The sequence below is a fragment of the Spermophilus citellus genome (genome assembly GCF_964194105.1).
Source record: "Spermophilus citellus genome assembly, chromosome: 6".
Classification (NCBI taxonomy): Eukaryota; Metazoa; Chordata; class Mammalia; order Rodentia; family Sciuridae; genus Spermophilus; species Spermophilus citellus.
The window spans coordinates 101,869,827-101,890,975 of NC_138187.1; the positions used below are offsets into that span (position 1 = coordinate 101,869,827).

At 48.8% G+C, this 21,149-nt stretch overlaps 1 protein-coding gene across 1 annotated transcript in view; it reads left to right on the top strand.

Annotated features, from left to right (window-relative positions):
* NUP133 (nucleoporin 133) overlaps nt 1-21,149 on the top strand; it is a 45,515-nt gene that overhangs the window by 19,245 nt on the left and 5,121 nt on the right. The window contains exons 12-23 of the mRNA XM_081298071.1: nt 782-873; nt 4,842-5,005; nt 5,778-5,872; nt 8,050-8,274; nt 11,307-11,429; nt 12,303-12,402; nt 13,013-13,264; nt 14,016-14,149; nt 15,459-15,617; nt 17,067-17,202; nt 19,891-20,009; nt 20,526-20,606. Of these exons, the coding sequence (XP_081154197.1) occupies nt 782-873; nt 4,842-5,005; nt 5,778-5,872; nt 8,050-8,274; nt 11,307-11,429; nt 12,303-12,402; nt 13,013-13,264; nt 14,016-14,149; nt 15,459-15,617; nt 17,067-17,202; nt 19,891-20,009; nt 20,526-20,606 (1,680 nt within the window). The remainder of the gene's footprint in view (nt 1-781; nt 874-4,841; nt 5,006-5,777; nt 5,873-8,049; nt 8,275-11,306; nt 11,430-12,302; nt 12,403-13,012; nt 13,265-14,015; nt 14,150-15,458; nt 15,618-17,066; nt 17,203-19,890; nt 20,010-20,525; nt 20,607-21,149) is intronic.

Consider the following 21,149-nt stretch of genomic DNA (forward strand, 5'->3'; position numbering starts at 1 on the left):
AGATACCTATCCTTTTCTGAAGTTTTTTTTTTTTTAATCTTTTATAGGAGACTAAAAATATTTGGTATTGTTTTGGATATTTTCCATTTGAATTATATATGAAACATAAGCTATTTTTGTAATTTAAAGTGATTTGATACAGTCTTTAGAGAAAGCAACATGCTCTCTTTTTTAAATGTTATATATATAATATTTAGCTGTAGGTGGTCACAATACCTTTATTTTGTTTTATGTGGTACTGAGGATTGACCCCAGTGCCTCACATGTGCTAGGCAAGTGCTGTACCACTGGGCCCCAGCCCAGTCCCAGCAAGCAACATTCTTAAGCTTTGTTTTGTGGTCCTGTGGTTATTTAATTTTATAACTAACTACCCACATGCTCAGTGGTGTGCGTTAAGTGGAGCTGTGTGAGAGCAGACCTGTAGATGGTGTTGGTCTTGCTGAGCTCCCCAGGGAGTTTTGCTGAGGTTGTGATCACTGAGCTGTCCACCTTCCTGCAGGACCTGGGGGGTTGGTCAGCACTGGCCATGTGTTTGAATGCCGAGTACATCTACAATCTCTAGAGGGGTGTAGGGTGTGTCAGGTGTGGAGATGTCAGGCATGGAAGAGTGAGCATGTATGTCAGGTATAGGGGTGGGGGTGTGGTATTTTTGTCAGGTGTAGGGTGCCTCAAGCTTGGAGCACAGGCAGCAGTGTTGGGGCTTCAGGTGATCTGGTTCTTCCGTCAGCCATCATGAATATTCTGGACCTTCACCTCTGAACTCTGGCTTGTGTCCTTGCAGAGCATGGTCTTTGAGACTACCATAAAGAATGGGACAGTAGCCCAGGAAGACAGGACCAAGCTGCTGAAAGCTGCTTTTCTGCAGTACTGCAGGTACGGTATGTCTTCAAGACCAGGGCCATCCTGCTGCCGACACTGGCTGTTGACCTTTGGTTTGGGATGGGAGCAACATGGAGGGTGGGGTCATCAGGAGGGTCGGTTTTCTTGAGCATTAGTGCTTTTGCCAGCAGTGGCTCTCAACTTGGGGTCACTGAACCTGGTGGACACAGAGGGCTCACTGGACAGGGCTTCCTGTGGAACATGCCCCCAACCTACTGGAGAGCAGTTGTACTAAGACAGCTTGCTGGGGCTCCTTGAGTAGCAGGCAAGCAGAGGAGTTGTTGGCGGTAATGAGACTGGTCTTTGGTTGGACTTTGCTGCCTACAAACTTGCCTTAGCGCTGAGGCTGCTGGAGCATAGCTGGGGTCCTGTAGGTGGGCTGCTTGACTGTCCCCACTGGGCCTGTGTGTGGGGCCTTGGCTGGCTGGCTGTTTGCTCTTGGCTGGGCCCACTCACCTTACTAGGACCCAGTGCCAGCTCTGCTTCCCATGGCTCCTCAGCACCTCAAGGGAGCAAGTGCATACTGTGGAGCTGCCTATGAATTGCAGGCCGTCCAGTAGCACCCGTCCCTCTTCCCCCAAGAGAGACCACCCAGATTGCCTGCAAATGTTGCCAGGTGCCCTGGCACAGAGGGTAGCGACACTTGGCAGTTTCTTTTTTTGCTAAGGTAACACTACTATTTTTGTGCACATTTTCTTTAAAATTGCTTTTCATGTTATCTGGATTTTTGTTTTACTTAGCTCAGAAGATATAAATATAAACTTTTTTTTTTAAAGAGAGAGAATTTTTTAATATTTATTTTTTAGTTTTCGGTGGACACAACATCTTTATTTTATTTTTATGTGGTGCTGAGGATCGAACCCAGGGCCCTGCGTATGCCAGGCAACGCGCTACCGCTTGAACCACATCTCCAGCCCCAAAAATAAACTCTTTTTTATGAGAGTTTGGGGAAATTTGCTCTGTAATTTTTTTAAAAACCAAACAGTGCATTTGTAGGAATGGAAGAAATGTAACAGCTTTATAAAATGCATCAGACATTATGTAAAAGATGTTTCATTTTTCAAAGAAGTTTCCTGTTTCCATCTTTTCCATCTTGGTCAGAATAATGTGCAGTAGTTACTGACTGTCATGGATAAACTGCTTCATTGTGTTGGGCAGTAGTTTTTTCCTGATGTTCCACGTTGCTATCATCTGTGCTGTGAAATAAAAGGATCTCTGGAGTTAGAGCAGACAGCAGAATTTGAGTGCTAGAGGCCCAAGGACTTGAAGTTCTGAGTGCTCATTGGTACAGCCTGTTCATACATATTATTAACCTAGCAGCACTAGAAATGGAAACGTGTGTGATGAAAGTGGAACTAGGGAATAAGGTCGTTAAACGTAACTGAGTGCGTTTTAAATGTAAACACTATATGTTTCCTCTAAGTATCCGGTAAATAAACTGTCTATCCTAAATTCTAGTTTCAGAGAAAAAGGTGAGAGACGATCACAAAAAAAAAATACTTCATGGTATCAGGTCCATTTTTAAAACAATTGAGATCCTTTGGGGAAATTGCCTTGTCTTTGTCTTTATCTAGATTCCTGTGAGTCTTTGTTGGTAATCCATTTCTGCCCGTAACCTTATAGTCTGCTGTCATTTGTACCATTGGATTCTTGTACGGGTTTTCTAGGCTATATACAACTAGCAAAAGGGGAAATCAGGATGTATATATGGCTCCAGGAATTTTTTGTAGATTGAGAGCAGAATTGGAGTGATGATACAAGGAACACACACCATTGTCCCAGGCTTGAACTCCTAAATCATGAGGGCAGGCAGGTCTGTTGGAAGTACAGGTCTCAGCAAGGGACCAGACCACGCAGGGCAGGAAGGTGAGCCATGCACCAGCCTAGGGCTCCTGGGCACCACCAGGACGAGCCTGCCAAGCTGCCTGAAAGCACCATGGGAACACAGAGGACAGCATCCCTGCCCCCACCCCATTGCTGTGTGGCTTTTTAGTTGGATCTTGCTCTCCTTGCTTCTGTGTTCTCCGAAACCTGCAGTCTGTACCAATGAGCACCTGGGTCTCCAGGTTCCACTTGCCAGTCGTGCTTTTAAGTGGTTTTCTGTGTTTCCCTCATCAGCTCTATCTGCTTTTCTACCAGGAGAGCATTTTAGCCCTTTTCTGGTCTTTCCGCTCCATTTCTCTTTCTCTCTCTCATTCAGCACTGGCTGCATGACCTCATTTACGGGTTGCAGGTGCCAGTAGGGAGGACATACTGGACCTGCTGCCCACTGCCATGCCTGCCTGTGTCTGCACTGTGCAGTGAGGTTTGGTGGTGCTCCGTGGGGACAGTGTGTGGAAGGCTGAGCCCCATGGGGCGAGCTCAAATCTCAGTTCATCTTAGCGTTTTCCTGTACACTTCTGTGTTCTGGTACCTTCCTTAAAAGGCTCAGTGAATTCACATTTGAACAGACACTCTTGAGGATTACAGTCCAGCCCTGCTTTGCCCCCAGTGAGCTGCTGAGCCTTGGGACAGATTGGGAATACCCCTGGGTGGAGTTGGCCGAGTGCGGGTGTATTGTTGGCAGGACTTGGTTTAGCTGATTCGTCTGTTTTGAAGTCCCCAGAGTTCACTGCATCTGCTGCCTACAGATCTCAGACCAGGACCCTGCAGCCCAGCTTGCAGAGTACCTGATCTTACCAGTTTTTGCACTTATTACTGTTCCATCAGATATAAACAAGGCAGCAAGCCACCGTCATGATTGCTTTAGTTGCTGTGGCTGCTGGTGGTGGCCTCTGATAAGCAGCCTGTCCACATGTGGCGCTTAGAACTAAACTAAATATTCTATACTCAGTGTCTTAGAACAGCGGAAGTGTGTTGTCTCAGTTCTGGAGGCCAGGGCCCAGGATTGAGGCACTGTGGGGCAGGCTCCCTCTGAGACTCTACAGGAGCCCCTCCTTGCCCGCTTCTGGCTGCCAAGGCTTCTGCGGCAGTGTCATGCTGCTGGGCTTGTTGGTGCGTCAGCCCATCCTCCCAGCGTGACCATCCTCTCAGGGTCTTGTAAGGGCACCGACTGTAGGATTTGGACCACATTAATCCCTACCCTAACTGGTTGTTTCTGCAGGTGCTTTATTTATAGACAAGGTTTTGTTCCGAGTTTCTTCTGGACAAGAATGGGGGCGCTATTCAGCCCCCTCAGTGGACACTGCGTAAGATGATGGCTAGATGTGAGCCTGAGTTGGGAGGGCCTCAGGAGCAGCACCTGGGTCTCCTGCTGGTCTGAGCCCTAGCTCCTGACTCCACTGGTAGTCCTGGCTGGGAGCTCAGGCAGTCAGGAGTCCTGGGGAAGCAGCCTCTTCACCATGAGCAGATCTGGGCTGCAAAGCAGGATCAGCCTGGATTCCTGCAGTGACCTCTGTCTCATTTGCTATCCACCTGTCAGGGTGAGAGTCAGAATGGCCTGGAAAACAAGGATGGGCCGTGGCAGCTCCACCCACTGCCTTCCATGGTCCTGGTACTGCGTGTACACTTCTGCCACGGTTTGCCTCCTTACTGCCCTGGGGATGTGTGCTATGAGGAGCATACACCCTGCTACATTCCTCCTGGCCCCGGCTAGGCCTTGGATGGCAGCTTTTCTGCCCCTCTGCAGGCTTAGTGGCCTGTGTCCTTCCCTGTCCTGGTGCTGCGCACATGTGGCTGTCACTGGCTATTGCCCAATTCCCCTGATATTGTGCGTTCTGAGGCCCCGGTTCTTGGTGTCTTGCTCAAACTCCTGTGTCTGGTGCCTGCATGTTGCAAGCATTCAGTGTGTTTGTTGGATTCATGGCTGCAGCTTAGGTTTCCCATTGTAATTAGTCATAATCGACAGTACTTCAAAGGCTGAAACCCATACATGGGACTTGAACCTCCTGAGTAATTTTCCATGGTAAGTTTTTGGAAATGTTTTGCCTCCCTTCATACTTTTGTTTTCCAATTTGTTTCAGGAAAGACTTGGGTCATGCTCAAATGATGGTTGACGAGCTGTTTTCCTCCCACTCCGACTTGGATTCTGACTCTGAGCTGGACAGGGCTGTTACCCAAATCAGTGTAGATGTGGTGGATGACTACCCAGCCTCTGACCCTCGGTGGGCTGAGTCTGTTCCTGAAGGTAAGAAGAGTTTGACTTTGAGGAATGACCCATTTGAGGAGGAAACTATGTTTTAGTTTCTCAAACAATTGGGAATTTTCACCTGATATTATTTTAAAAGTTGTAACTGTCCTCATTAGTAGATCTTGAACAAGACTCAAGGTAGTAATCTAGACAGCAGAAGAGCATCTGGGGGAACATGGGAGCAAGCACTGACTGCTCCTTCAGAGGCAGGCTGCTTTTCTGTCTTGCATTTTATTTCCATAGGAACTCAATGGCGTGTAGGCCCCCAGATCAGAAGATGGTCTTGGCAGATTGTGTATTTGGTTAACAGAAATGGCAGGCTCTCCTAGGTGCCAGAGAGTCTGGTACCAGAGGTGGGCATATCATGTCCTCCAGCCTGCCCTGGGTGACCTCTAACAAATGGCTCTTCTGCAGCAGGGAGACCCTCTGTGGTTCGTGGGAAACAGGGTGCTATCCTTAATGGTCCTGCTTTAGGCAGACATGGGACAAAAGCCCTGCTGCCCAGCTCCTTTCCATAGCTGTTTCTTTGGAGCTGTCAAAAGTATAACTACAGTGTTTAAACAGAGCATGCTTCTTGTTTTGAGTAAGTACAATATGAATTTTGTCAAACCCTTCAAATTTCTTTCTAAATTTTAAAACAATGGAATAATGTAAATAATTATTTTGAAGGACTGGCCCTGTCCTCTCAGGTGTTTTCAGACCCTACTTGACTAGCTGTGGTGATTCTGAAAGCTCTTTTGGGTTCTCTCTCATTTCTGTGTTCTCACAGAGGCACCTGGGCTCAGCAACACCTCCCTGATCATCCTCCACCAGCTGGAAGACAAGATGAAAGCCCATGGCCTCCTGGTGGACTTCTTACACCAGGTGAGAGTCCCTGAAGGTTCGGATTGCTCTGGTGCCCCACACCTAGGGTGCCCACTCTGCCCTGGCACTTCCCAGTGGCCTGATTCGAGTTCCCATTCCCTGTGCAGACATAGAAATGAGCAAGTCAGGGCATGTGAAGGCTGCTACTCCAGCCTTGAAAATTAGATTAAGAGAAGAAAGGAGCACTTTTCCAAAGAAATGCCACATCAGCTTCTTTGTCAATTTAGCTTTGACGCTGTCGTGTTCATCAGACCAGCTTCTTTCAAAACAGGGTTTCTTGCAGGCTTGCTGCGTGCCTTCATGGAAGAACTTTGGTCTGTGCACGTTGTGTTGATAGGTGACATTGGTCACAGCAAGGCACAGGCAGACCCATGGGAGGCCAGAGCATCTTCTGCAGGGCGGTGTTACCTTGTTGAGGGTGTGAATGCTGGGTGGGGCGCCACACTTGGACAGGCTGCTTATCAGAGGCCACCACCATGAGCCTTGTGGCTTTGCTGGCCAGAGACCCAAATGGAGGCTCAGTCACTGGCAGCACCTGATAGGGTCTGGAAGCCCCTCTCTGGCTCTGCCTTTATGTTTTCATTATCTTCCATCTTTACATCTTGTCGCTGATGAGGAACTACTGTGGTAACAGGCAGGAAATATGTGGGACCAGGACCTTTAAGGAAACACTTCTGGCACAGAGCTTTTGCCTCCCTTGAGCCAGTACATGGCCAGTGAGGCTGTGTCCTTATTTTGAAGGTGGGAGTGAGGTCAGCACCTCAGGACACCTGCTACCCACTCTGGTGAGGAGGGTCCTGTGTCTGCCTTGAGGAGCAGAAGTGGGCCCAGCCCCACCTGCTTCACTCGTTGCTATATGCAGTGGCCATCAAATGCAGGCATCAGGAGCCTTATGGAAGAACTACACCTGACAGAGTGTTGAGGGGTGAATTCAAATCATAAATGACTGAGTGACTCTTAAAATAACTTTTAAGGTAACCAGGTGAACAGGTTGAATGAAATGTAACAGTTAGATTCAGCAAAAACATTCCATTCGTTAAAAACAATGGATATGGGGCTGGGGCTCAGTGGTGGAGTACTTGCCTAGCGTGCAGGGGGGCACTGGGTTCGATCCTCAGCACCACATAAATGTAAAATAAAGATATTGTGTCCACCTAAAACTTAAGAATAAATATTTAAAAACAAAATGGATATCTAGCTGGGCTGGTGGTGCATGTGTATAATCCCAGCAAACTTGGGAGGCTGAGGATTGTGAGTTCAAAGCCAACCTCAGCAAAACGAGGTGCTGAGCAACTCAGTGAGACCCTGTCTCTAAAATACAAAATAGAGCTGAGGGTGTGGCTCAATGGTCAAGTGCCTCTGAGTTCCATCCTCGATACACACACACACATACACACACACACACACACACACACGATACCTAGCTAGGCACAGTGGTGCACACCTGTACTCCCAGCTGTTCAGGAGACTGAGGCAAGGAGGATCCCAAGTTTAAGGCCAGCCTCAGCAACTTAGCCAGACCCTGTCTCAAGATAAAAAATAAAAGGGGCTGGGGTTTGACTTAGTGGGATTTCTGTTCAGTAGGAACCCTGGGTTTAACCTCTTGTACCAAAAAAATCTTTACCATCATTGTCGTCATTAAATGTTATGAAAAAATAAAATCCTTAGAACAGCAGTGTGGAGTGAAACCTCTTGTGTTTTAGAAAAGGGAATCTGCTAGGAGATGAGGAAGTGAGAGTGAGAGGAGCAGGTGCTAATTGATGACATGGAAAACTGGCCACACTTGTGTCCTGGTTGCTTGCTGGTTCTTCTGTGGTGGTTCCTCTAGTGCTCAGGAAAGCTGGATTCCAGGAGCCCACCAGAAGCCACCTTGGCAGGCGGTGGCAGCAGGTGTGCAGGGCAGCAGCCTGCCAGGTCATGGGCTGGAGCCAGCCCTGAAGGTGAAGGAGAGGTGATTGGTATAGGTGGGAAAGAATAGTTTGACCATCTTGAAAACTACGACCAGGAACTCAGGATATCTGGGGTGGACTCGGTTAGCTCTAACAGGCATGTCTAGGCTTCCTGGCAGTCTTGCCTGGGGAAGCTTGACCAGGCGGCTGCAGGTACAGGGAACAAACTGCCCTGGCTACAGGTTGCAGTGAGTGTTGTCTCAGGGACTGTGCTTGTCTTCTTGCAAGGTTGGCCTATTTGGGCGTCTGCGCACATCTCCAATCAGAGGGACACCAATGGCAACCCGCCAGCTGCTCTGTGAACACGCGGAAAAGCTGTCTGCAGCAATTGCTCTCAAGAACCACCACTCACGGCGGCCAGACCTCGTGAACACTGCCATCCAGGCAGCGCTGAGCAAGAGGGAGCGGGAAATCCCACCCAGCCTGACACCTGCAGACGTCTTCTTCCGCGAGGTCAGAGGCGTCCTTGTCTGGCTTTCTTGGCTCTGCAGAGGGCACCATTTGCTGACCGTTCTCAGACAGGGCAGACTGAGGATAAACTGAATCTTAGAAGACCTCATGTAGATTTTAAATTGAACTCCCAGTTTTATGGACACTGCTCCTCATTGTTACCTGCTCTGCAATAGAGCTTACCCAGCTGACCTAAATGGGCTTCCTGCTTGCTTTGGGTGCCCAAGGGTTCCTGCCTTCACAGCCCCTCCTGGCTGCCTTGGAAAGCTAGCCTTCCCCGGGGACTCCAGCCTTGGCCCCTTGTGAATGTGGGCCACTGCAGAGGCCAGAGGTGGAGTGGCTGTTCTCTCGGCTTTCTCACCTGCCACATCTGCACAAGCCTCTGCCTCCCAGTGGCTGTCCCCCTCCACTTAGGTGGACCATGATCACCGGGAGCACTGCCCCATCCTAGGCTGCACCCTGGATCTCGTCTGCCACTGTGTAGTGGTCACTGTACTGAACCCCGTCAGCTCCCTCCTGGGTTCCTGCTGATGCCCACTTCATGCCACCTCTTTTTGTAGCGCTGTCTGTGATATCACCCCTGTGATATCTGGAACATCAGGCTCTGCTGACACCTTGATTCTGGCTCTCCACTCCTGCAGCCAGGCCATGTCCTAGGGTCCATCAGACTGGGCTGGGTTTTTCTTCTCTAGTGCTTGCTGCACTTTCACCTAAGCTCAGACTTTCTGTTCAGTCTCGGGAATGTGTTGAGCTTGAATTTCTTTTTCTTTTCTTTCTTTCTTTCTTTTTTTTTTTTTAAAGAGGGAGAGAGAGAATTTTAATATTTATTTTTTAGTTTTCGGCGGACACAACATCTTTGTTTGTACGTGGTGCTGAGGATCGAACCCAGGCCGCACGCATGCCAGGCGAGCGTGCTACCGCTTGAGCCACATCCCCAGCCTCGAATTTCCTTTTCTTAAACCCTGGGTTGGTTAGTTCCTGGGGAGTGTGAGGAGTAGTTTTACAGTACTGGGCATGGAGCCCAGGGCTTCGTGTGTGCCAGGCAAGCGTTCCACCTCTGAGCTGTGCCTCAGTAGCACTTTTTGGCTCTGTTTTAATTTTTAATGTAAGAAATTTGGCAGAAAATTGAAAGACAGTCCACTTCAAGTTTCCTAATTAACAAGTCAAATTGTAACCTTGGTATTTTCTTTGGTCTTTATTCAGACATAGTTTTATGTGGTAAGCAAAGATTTTTAAAATGTCATTAATGGTAGATTTTAAAACTATCATAAAGACCTGAGCAAGAGGCTAGCTCCTTTCCTGCATTTGGCTTGGAGGGCAGAGCACAGTAGGGAATTTAGGGCATGTATAGCTTTCCCGCCAACTGAGTGGAGGTCATTTACTGGGTACATAATTTACGAGTAGCTCTTTAGGAGCACCATGCAGCCAAACTGAAAACAATACTGTGCCACATGAAGGTGTCTTCAGCACGTCCCCATCACTCTGGTATGCTGCTCTCTAGCCCCCTTTGCCTTCCCTGTGCACGGCCACACTGCCAGGGATTGCTGGAAGAGGGATATGTGAACACCTCACATGTGCAGTCTGTCCATGTGGGGTGATGAGTTTACATACTGAGTAGGCATGTAGCCCTGATGGCCTCTGGTGGAGGGCCACGCGCTGAGCGTGTCCTCTTTGGCAGCCTGATGGAAAGTGCACTGACAGCCTGCACTATTGTCTCTCTTCCCGCCTGGCCCCTCTGCAGCTGGGGAAGTGGCACCACCTTGGGCTGGGAGCAGTTTGAGGCCAGGGTGTGCTCGAGAGCACCAAGGTGGACACTTGTTACGTGTGTACAGTGAGTGTGCTTGCTGTCTTACCTTGATCATCTCTTAGTGGTCACAGGGGAGCAGTTCTAGGACCCTGTGAATTCCAAAATCCACAAGTCCCTGGTATAATACAGGATAATGTTTACATAGAACCTATATATATCCTCCCCACTCACTTTAAATTTTCTCTGGTTACTTATAATACCCAGTGCAGTTACTTACTATTAAGTAGTGTGTTATTTTAGAAATAATTTTTAAAAATTTATTTTTATGTGGTGCTGAGGATAACCTTAGCCCCTAAGGAAAATTTTTTTAAAGTCTACATATTGGGTACAGTCCCAACCCTGTAGGCCTGTTGCATACTACCTTGAGCAACATTGTAACTTTTTTCTCCCATCATTTTTAGTCTGAGGTTTGAGTGCACAAAGGTGGAATCTGTGCTGTGGGCAGCCAGCAGTGAATGGCTCCATTATTTCCATCTCAACAGCATAAATATTCTTACCTTTCTACTCACAAAGTAACTGTCTACTCTAGCACCTGTGGCTGGGTCAGGTGGAGGCTTGGGTTTGCAAGAGTGGCTCTGCTTGGGCCAAGTGGGGGTGGGGGCTCCCTGAGGCAGCAGGACTGAACTGTCCAGTGCTTTGCTGCAGCACCTGTGTGGACCAGAAGGCAAGGAGCCAGGAGCTGGTTTCCCAGCTCTTCGCCCAACACAGTTGGGCCTGAAAGAGCACATTACTGCCATTGCAGAGGAACAGCATTGGTAGCTAGGGCTGTGTGAAGGTCACATCCCAACCCTGAGGCACAGCAGCAGGTGGCAAGTACTTCAGCTACTTGGAGTGTGAATTTAAAAATCTACTTGGTAGCAATCCAGATTTCACTGTTTATAAAACTTGGTGATTCCATGGCTCTTCTTGTTGGTAATGAGGATTTAACCTGGGGCATTTACCACTGATCTGCATCCCCAGTCCTTTGAGACAGGGTCTCACCAAGTTGCTTTGGGGCCTCAGCCTCCCCAGCCACCGGGATTACAGGCACGTGCCACAGCACAAGCTTGGACACTCTTAAAGTTTGGGAGATTCTAATTTCCTTGTTTCTCAATTTTGTGTCCTATATTATCGGATAGTAAGTTTTCTCCTGTCTAATGATCTGAGGATATGCCTTGGAGACTGAGGCTATGGCACAGCTGTCCCCATGCCTCCATGACTTTGTACTAAGCAGTGACTCTACCCTCAGGTGTCCCAGGTGGATACCATCTGCGAATGTCTGCTGGAGCACGAGGAACAGGTCCTGAGGGACATGGCGCTGGACTCTCTCGAGTGGGCAGAGGTGGCCATTGACGTCAACACTGTTCTCAAGGTAGGCCCAGCTGCACCAGCATCAGTGGCCCAGAGCTGAGAGGGAAAGACAAGAAGGTGGTTTCCTTGTCCCTGCTCTGTTGTAATTGACTTAGCAAGACCATCTCAAAGAGAAAAAAAGGCTGGGGGTATGGCTCAGTGGTAGAGCACTTGCCTATCATGCATGATACCCTGAGTTCAGTCTCTTTACCACAATAAAAAGGCAGAGGCCAGGCATGGTGGCACACACCAGCGGCTCAGGAGGCTGAGGCAAGAGGATCACAAATTCAGATTCCCTAGTACAAAAAAAAAAAAAAACGCAGAAAGAACCCATAAGTGCTGAGTATGTATTGTTTTTGCAGTACTAGGGATGGAATTCTGTGGTTTACCTCTGAACATCCCCAGCCCTTTTTTATGTTAGACAGGGTTTTTAAAATTAATTTATGTATTTGTTTATATTTATTTTTTAGTGGTAGCTGGACACAATACCTTTATTTTATTTATTTCTATGTGGTGCTGAGGTTTGAACCCAGGACCTCGCACATGCGAGGCCAGCGCTTGTACCACTGAGCCACAACCCAGCCCTAAATTTATATATTTTTGAGACTGAGAGTCTTGCTGAGTTACCAAAGCTAACCTTGAACTTATGATCCTCCTGCCTTTACTTTCTGAGTCACTGGGATCGCAGTTGTGGCCACCGCATCTGGCCTGAGAATAGACTTTGGTGTTTCAGATCACCTTCTGAAGCTCATCAATCTGGACTGCACTGTGTCTTAGTAGTAGAGCACTTGCTTGCCACGTGTGAGGCCCTGGTTCAAGCCCCAGCACCACAAAAAAAGGAAAAGGAAAACAGATATGTCACTTCTGACTGTGATAATATGTCTCGTTTTTCCAGGACATGCTGCAGGCTGCTAGTCATTATCGCCAAAATCGAAGCTCCTTGTACAGGAGAGAAGACGCAGGAGGAAAAGAACCGGAATATGTCCCTTGGACAGGTAGAACACTGCTGCTCACAGGGTGTTCCTTACAGCCCGTTGTCCCCAGAGCCGGTCTGTAGGAGCAGAAGCCACATGTGCCCCACAGCAGGTGGTGTGCCTGCTCAGTGTGCTCCTGAAAGTCCGACCTGCTGGCAGCTATGTCTGAGCACAGGTTTGTGAGTGGCATGGATAAACCCCAGTGCCACCTCCAGCATGAGCAGTGCTGGTCTGCTACTCATTCCTTCTCATGCACTTGTAGACTCCCCCAGCATTTGCTTTAACTGATACTCATTGTGCATCTACTGGTGCAAGTAGTAGATACCAGTGGTATCTCAGTACAAGTAGCTGCTCCCAAAAGCAGGCCTGGCAATGGGCTGTATGTTACATTGACCTAGCACCACAAAGGAGGTGCTGAAGCTTTGACAGAGTTCAGAAAGAAGAAGGTGCAATTTGCCTGACTGCTGAGGGGAGCCCCACAGGGAATGTGGCTCATGCAGGGTACAGGCCAGTGTCACCTGCACACAAACATGCTTCCCTGTAGCAGTGACGTCACATGGGCTTTAGACAGCTGATTTTCCCTCAGCCACTGGGAAACCCTGACAGCCAACAACTCTTTGTGACTCCACAGCAACAAGTGGGCCCGCTGGCATTCGAACCACTATCGTGCGCCAGCACGGGATCATCCTGAAGATTGTCTACCCGCAGGCGGACAGCAACCTCCGCAACATCCTAATGGAGCAACTGGTTGCACTGATTGATTGCTTCCTGGATGGCTATGTTTCACAGCTGAAGTCTCTGGATAGGTCCAGTGACCAGGAGAGATATAACAGCCTGGAAATGGAGTACCTACAGAGACGCTCAGACCTCTTGTCTCCTCTACGTGAGTGCAGGGTGCTTTGTGGAGGCTCTGGGTCTGAGTGTGCAGGACCAAAGGAGGGGTCAGACACCCATATGTCCCTGTGCCTCCATATGGGACAGCTGTGAAAACCTAAATTGAGCAACTAAAACCAAAAGGGTCTTTCCTTTTCTTTGCTGCCCAATTTAAGCTTTTATAGGTGTCCAGCAGTGGATGTGCAGCCTGGCCAGCGTGGTGGTGTCTTCCCCGCCCTATCCAAGAATTTGGAGTGTAGCAGACACTACGGCTGTCCCTGTGTGTTTAGTCAGCCTTCTTCAGGCACAGCACCTGTTTGGGCTACACCAAGTACATACAGATGCTGCTGTGGACACAAAAAGATGGCACCCACCCCAAGGCCCAAGGGACAGACCAAGAGGGCAGTTGATTAAACAGTGACCTCAAGAGCCCAGTTCTCGAGCATTGCAGGAGCAGCCTCACAGCAGAGTGTGGCATGGTTGGGGAGGGCCAGGCAGGCATGCTGTAGAGCTGAGGGCCGGGCGTTCTGGCCAGGATGTGGGAGACAGCATCGTGTCTGGAGGCTGGAGGGAGGCAGTGGACTGTGTCTTCACTTTGGCAGTGCATGTGGATTAGGAAACCAGTGTCAGCAGCCAGAAAGATCCTCGTCCCCTTGGTTATTCTTAGTGTGCAGTATGAACACAGAGAAGTTTCAAGTACTGTTTTCACTATGTCTTTAATGTTTACTAACAGGATTTCTTTCTTCTGTTCTCATTTTCAGTCACGCTGGGCCAGTACTCATGGGCTGCTTCTCTAGCAGAGAAGTACTGTGACTTTGACATCTTAGTACAGTTGTGTGAGCAGACTGACAACCAGAGCAGGCTCCAGCGCTACATGACTCAGTTTGCCGATCAGGTAAGGTGCTGGACATGGTGGGTGGTGGGCCACCTTATGGTCAGGCTGCTCTCTTCCATCTGTCCCTGGGGCCTTGGTGGGTGTCATCATTTTGTGTCCACAGCAGCACCTGTGCTAGTGCAACCCAAACAAGTGCTGTGCGTCCTGTGCCCACAGCAGCATCTATAGGGGTGTTGTGGGACCTCACTGGCTCCTTGTGTGGTCAGGGCCCAGCTGTGGGGTATGGTGTGTACAGAATTTCACAGTAGTGCTGAACTGTGTGCTTTCTACCCATTGTGACTTTTAAATTCTTATTATGGATTCCGATCATCTATGGGCATTTTCCCTCTGCGTGTACATTTCCTTTAATGTGTTCCGTGATTATCTTCAAGCCCTGCTGACTTCACAGCCTGCTCACTCTTGGGTCAGCCTCAGCTGCCTGCTTTCTGTGTTGCTGCTTAGTCAGGCTTTTCTTCCTCTTTGGTCTTGTGGTTTCTAGTTGTGGCGTGGACTTTGGGGTGAGAGAGCAGTGTGGTGGGATGAGTATCTTCTCCTGGGACAGCCCTTTCCTTCTACAGTTGCAGTGTGAGGCTGAGTGCGGCAGAACCGGCAGGGAGATGGCCAGGGCTCTGTCACCACCTCTACTGCTATGCTTCATTTCTGATTTCATGTCTTTTGGGAAGAGATCTCTGATGTGAATATTTCCTAATTCTCCCCTGGTCTTCCAGTCCGTGTGCACTGCATTCCAGAGCCCAGCACAAGGTTCCTGGGGGCCTGCCTGGATTCCCACTCACCATGCCAGCCCCCGTGGCTGTCCATGTGGCACTGCCTGCGAGGCCTTGCTGTGGATGGCACAGTCCCATGCTTTCCAGGAGAATGCTCTGTGATGGTGGAGATCATGTTTATATCCGTTGTCCAAGAGAGAGCAGCTGGACACACGTGGCTGTTGACTGCTAAGGCTCTTGATCGATGCCTAAGGAACTGAAGTTTTAACATTAATTAAATTTAAATACTACCCATGGCTGACAGCTCCCTCACCAACTTGTGCACATTCCGATTCTGCCAGTAGCAAAGCCAGTGATCATGAAATGAGGTTCCTTCTGAACCTGAACCTACAGGCTTGTCCAGTAAGATGATTGAATTAGGCAAACAGGAAAGTCACTGTCATCGTAGGAATACGTATCGACATAGTAACAGCATAGAAAATTATTGCTTAAAAGGAGAACCTCCTTGGGGCTTTGAAAGCTGCTTAGCATTTTGTTGTCATGAGAGAGTGTCTTAGAGCTGCACTGACAAGCAGTAATGGGTTCTCGCCTTTGTGATCTTGTAGAATTTTTCAGACTTTCTCTTCCGTTGGTATCTGGAGAAAGGAAAGCGGGGCAAGTTGTTGTCTCAGCCTGTTTCTCAACACGGACAGTTGGCAAGTTTTTTGCAAGCTCATGAACATCTCAGCTGGCTACACGAGGTTAATAGCCAAGAGCTGGAAAAGGTAAGAAGGACCCAGTTGTGTAAAATGGGTGCATGTAGCTGTTGGTGTGTTTTGAATTCATTTGGTTTTAGTAATTCAACCACTATTTATGGCTGTGTGCCTGAGAAGGGGTTAGTGTCTAAGACATATACAAGGAACTCAAAGGCAAGAGAACAAGGAACTCAACTTAAAAATGGACAGAAGACCTAAGTAGACATTTCTGGAGAGAAGTGGTATGGATGCCACAGAGGGGCACGCTGGGTATCACCACAGCAAGTACAGGACAGTCCCGCAGGCCAGTGCACGCCTTACAGAGCAGCCTCCTCAGCACAACAGGAGAGCGGTGCTGGGAAAGAGGCAACAGAGGGAACCTCTGCCTGGTCTCGGTGGGAGTGTCCCCCAGTGTAGCCAGTGGAGGGCGTGCTGGGGCTGCTCAGAGATCAGCAGTGGCCACACATCCTGCTGCTGATTTCTGGGTGTCCCCAGACAGTGTGACATCAGTGTGCCACCCACACCTGTGCACTGTGTGATTATAGCAACACTGACTGTACAACGGCCAAGTTGAAGGATCAGCTGCATCCACGTGGGTGAATGACAGGCACCTGCATGGTGGCGCGGCACTCAGCTGTAGAAAGAAATCTACCATTGGCTACAGCATGGGTGACCCTAGAGGACCTGTTGCTCAGTGGAATAAGCTGGGACTAGAGTGACGAGTACCGTAGTCTCCCATCCAAAGGGTCTGGCACGGAGCCACTCAAGCAGAGAGCAGACAGCATCAGAGGCTGAGGTGAAGGGCAGAGGGCCGCAGCCACCTGCCAGCTGCAGCCCAGGAAGGAAAGGTGCTGCTTGCATGCTGCCAGTTGATGGCGGTGCATGCACTCAGGGAGTAGACTTCAAGTATTCTTACCATGGAAAATAAGTCCTTGAGTAAGGGAGCTATTCATTGGCCTGATTTAAGAGTTCCACATTGTATGGGTGTGTTATAACCTCATTTTGCACTCCATAAATGTATGTGCTTGTTTTTGTCAACTTATAATAAATAATGTTTACAAATTTAGAAGGTAGTACTTACAGGTTATTAAATCCTCCCACTCTGGAATAATTCGATAAATCTGGCATTCTCGATTTATGATGACTCTGTCATTACTTCTAATACCTCAAAAAAAAAGTGAGCTGTTGTGCTTTGGCTACTGGTACAATAGAGTAATGTCTGGAGCGGTCGTTGCCCTTTATTATAATGAGCATGTTCTCAGAGCTAGCTCATTCCAGTTGGTTGAGTAAAGCACTCCCCCAGCAGGTACCCGGCGGCCTGCCTAGTTGAGACTGCGGCTCCAAGCAGGCTGGCTGTGCCGGTTGCTGGTGTGCCATCGTGGGCTCGCTCAGGGGAGGCTGCATTCGGGGTGTGCTGAGCCCTGCTTCCTAGTTGGGTCGGCACCAGGACCTTACCATGCTTCTTATGGTTTATTGTAGGCTCATGCAACGCTTCTGGGTTTGGCAAATATGGAGACTCGTTATTTTGCCAAGAAAAAAACACTTCTTGGCTTGAGTAAATTGGCTGCATTAGCTTCAGACCTTTCAGAGGATGTACTGCAAGAAAAAATTGAAGGTAAAAAAGAAACAAGAGGAGAGCCATGTAAAGGTCACAGTGTTGCTTAGAGCCTGGAGTGCGTGTAGCCCTCTCTCATACAAGGCTCTGTGTACTCCACATGCCTGCAGTTACTTGGTTATGTGCTTGAAATCCTTATTCTTTGGAAAGAATTTATATTTTAAGCCAGAATTCCTAAAGAATAAAAAGTCGGGAAGAATGGCACACGCCTGTAATCCCAGCAGTTTGGGAGGCTGAAGCAGGATGATCCCAAGTTCAAAGCCAGCCTCAGTAACTTAGCAAGGCCCTAGATGGCTCAGTGAAACCCTGTCTCTAAATAAAAATATTAAAAAAGGAATGGGGATGAGGTTTAGTGGTTAAGCGCCATTCAATTCCTGATACAAAAAAAGTATACACACACACACACACATATACACGCATGCATGTAAGTTCAAGTGAGCATGACTGGAGGGCTAGTTATGCACACTTGGCAAAAGTACTCTAAGATGGGACTGCAGAGAGAGCCCAGGCTTCACATGGGGCTTCTCATAGGCCATGCTGTTGGTGCAGTTCTGAAGCTGTTTTATAGATGAAGTGAGGAAATACTGTTTTTTTGTTTTTGAGAACCAAGAAGGGAGTCACAAGTGTGAAATGAAAGAGAACTGTTACATATTCAAATTGCAGATCTCGGGTGGGGTCTTGTCTGAGGGCCCCACACCACCCCATGCCATGAGCCCTGTGCAGTCTGGTGTCTCTTCCAGTTTCCAGTGAGAAGAAACGGAGCTGTTGACCAGGTGACCTAGGAGGGTTCTGCTGAGTCAGAAAGTACAAGAGCCTTGAGTAGCTCCTTCTGAGTGTCAAGAGTGATGAAGGATTGCATGTCACAGTTTATGAAAGAAAAGCCAGGGCTGGACATGGTGGTACATGCCCATAATCCCAAAAATTTAGGAGGATGAGGCAGGAGGACCACAAGTTTGAGGCCAGCTTTAGCAACTTAGGGCATTGTCTCAAATTAATTAATTAATTAATTAAAAGAGTGTGTGTGTGTGTGTGTGTGTGTGTGTGTGTGTGTAAAAAGAAGGTAAAAGTCCCTGAATCCACAGTGTTCCCCAAAAGGGGGGGTCAGTAAAATGCTTCTTTAGAAATGATTGACAGCTAATATGGACAGGGTGGTTGATGTCACCACTTTGCAATTACAGTGAATGATGGGTCACCAAAAGATACTAGAATTAGTCGGGTGCTGTTGCACATGTCTACAGTCCCACCAGCTCTAGAGGCGAAGGCAGGAGCAAATTCAAGACCATCCTGGGCAACTTAGCAAGGCCCCCATCTCAAAAAGGTGGCAGGCCCATTCAGTTCAGGGTCTGGTAAAAGGTGTTCCCAGGTTTTCAGAGTGTTGGTACACAGATCAGACACAGCCCACATCCCATGCTTCCTGGGGTGGTGTTACAGGTGGTACCTACTGTCACCTGCCTAAAGTGTTCATCCTGAATCTGGTCACAAGGGGGCAGCCAGTATGCCTCAAAGGCAGAACATTTTACAGTGTACTCAGCTGGACACTTAACATTTCAGCAGTGCAAAAGACAGGCAGCCCTAGATTATAGGAACCCAAGAGCCATCACCCAGAATTGCAGTTGGCTCTTAGGTCACACCTCTGATTTGGGAACCACTGAGAGAGCCTGGATGTGTTTAATACTAGGTGACTGTAGCATGCTGTATCCACTCTGTGAGCTTGACTCTGAACCATGGTGATCGGGTGGTACCTGCTGAAGTCTGTGGATGTGGCGTGCCATGACAACTGCACCCTCCATGAGAGGGGGACATGTGTAGTCAGACTGTCCAGCAGCAGGCCAGGCAGAATGCCCAGAGACATGCCAGGTCCCGCAGAAGCTACAGATTTGTAAGTTTCTCAAAATAAAAATTGAAGGGGGCTGGGAGTGTGTGTAGCTCAGTAGTAGAGGGCCTGCCTGGCACGTGCAAGGTTCCAATCTAAGTTCCCAGCACCACTGTCACACACATGCAAGTAGTGAAATAAATAGGCCTGGAGGAGGAGCCTCTGCTGTGTGGACAGACTAAGGTCTGCACAAGTGGTTATTTTCAGGTCTCTCGGATGGATTCCCTGCAGACTATTGTCATGACTTTAAAGTTATATGAATAACTATATGGGAAAACAAATAACCATATGGGAAATCTGTAAATTTTAGAAAAATACACACCAAATAAGTTGTGTTGAAATAGGTCCAAGTTCCCTGAGCTACCCTCTGGATCTGCTTTTCTAGGTATGGAAGTGCACAAACATGCTGACTTTTTAAAAAACTGAGTGTGTGTGGTGCTACAGGTACTTTGACTGCACAGCAGTACCTGCCCAGCAGCCCAGAGAGTCTGCGCACGCAGAGGCTTTGTGTGCTGGCCAGTAGACTGGCCGCATGTCTGTGCAGGCACTGCTCTTCTCCTTTTGTGCCCTGGTGGCTTTGCCCCATTCCCCTGTGTGGATGAGGCTGGGCCACACTGGGGCTAGAGTCTGGGCCCTGCCCCTCTTGAAGTAGCCAGGAGGAAGCAGTGCTGGTGGCATCCTGAGGTCATTGTGCAGCAGTGCTGTGATGTAGCAATGCCGTGGCACTAGAGCTCTTTGTCGTCGTAACTCGGTTTTGCTTTGTGACTGCAGATTTGAAAGTCTCATCTTTCTCCCTCTCTGTCCTTGAACACCAGCAATGGCTGAGCAGGAGCGCTTCCTGCTGCACCAGGAGACCCTGCCTGAGCAGCTGCTGGCAGAGAGACAGCTGCGCCTCGGTGCCATGCCCGTGCTGACAGCTCCACAGCTCATCAGTGTAGGTTTGCACCTCCTGCTCCCGTGCTCACAACACCCCAATGTGTGCTGGCCAGTCTCCACCTCCCCGGGCTACTCCCCTGGCCCTCCAGATCCACCTCTCGTGACCAGGAGGAATCACCTGTAGTTCACTTTCCTGGTACAGGAAGAGTGCACTGATATTTCCTCCACAATGTCACTCTTCAGTCTTCCGTAGCAAAATGGTTCAGAAAAGGATTTGTATGGTCCATGGGTGCCGCCCATGCCTCTTTCCTGGGAACCAAGTGTTCCCAAGGGTATGGCTGGGAGGGGGTTGCATGGGCAAGCTGGCCAGTGCTCTTTCCTCCTGAGAAGACCAGCACCCCACACACACCTCCCACCAGGCCAGCCTGCTGTGGTGCAGCTCACTGGCCTCCACCTGGTCATGGTTCTTGGCCTTAAAAGCCTCTAGCTCACTCTAGGACAGAGTGGCTTCTCCTAAGTTCTCTGGCATTATGCTGATAGCTGAGAATGACCTGCCTCCTGTAATTTGTTGCAGCTGTACATCTGTGAAGAAAACAGAAGAGCCAACGAGTATGATTTCAAGAAGGCTCTGGACTTGCTCGAGTATATCGAAGAGGTGAGGCAGTTGCCCAGGCTCTCAAGCCCCAGCCTGGAGCAGAGCTGCCATGGGGCTCCGGTTCCTGGTAACTCTCATGTTCTAGTGCACAGATAGATAACGGCAGCTTTCCAGCATTCTGAGGTATTTTCCTCACAGCGCTCACCTTAAGGGGAGTGTTCTCATTTTCAAACGATTGTGCTGCTCTATAGGAAGGCCTTCTGTTAGGGCAGGGTGAATGGGAGTTGTTTGGTGGATCTTAAAAACCCAAGGTTAGCTTTTTTTTTTTTCTCCAAACACTTTTTTAGTTGTCAGTGCACCTTTATTTTGCTCATTCATATGTGGTGCTGAGGATCAAACCCAGTGCCTCACAGGTGCTAGGCAAGTGCTCTACCACTGAGCTACAGCCCCAGCCCCCAAGGTTAGCTTTTTAAAAATATTTTGTATAGTAAATGGACACAATATCTTTATTTTATTTTTATATGGTACTGAGGATCAAACCCAGTGTCTCACATATGCTAGGCAAGCACTCTACCAACTGAGCTACAGCCCCAATCCCCCAAG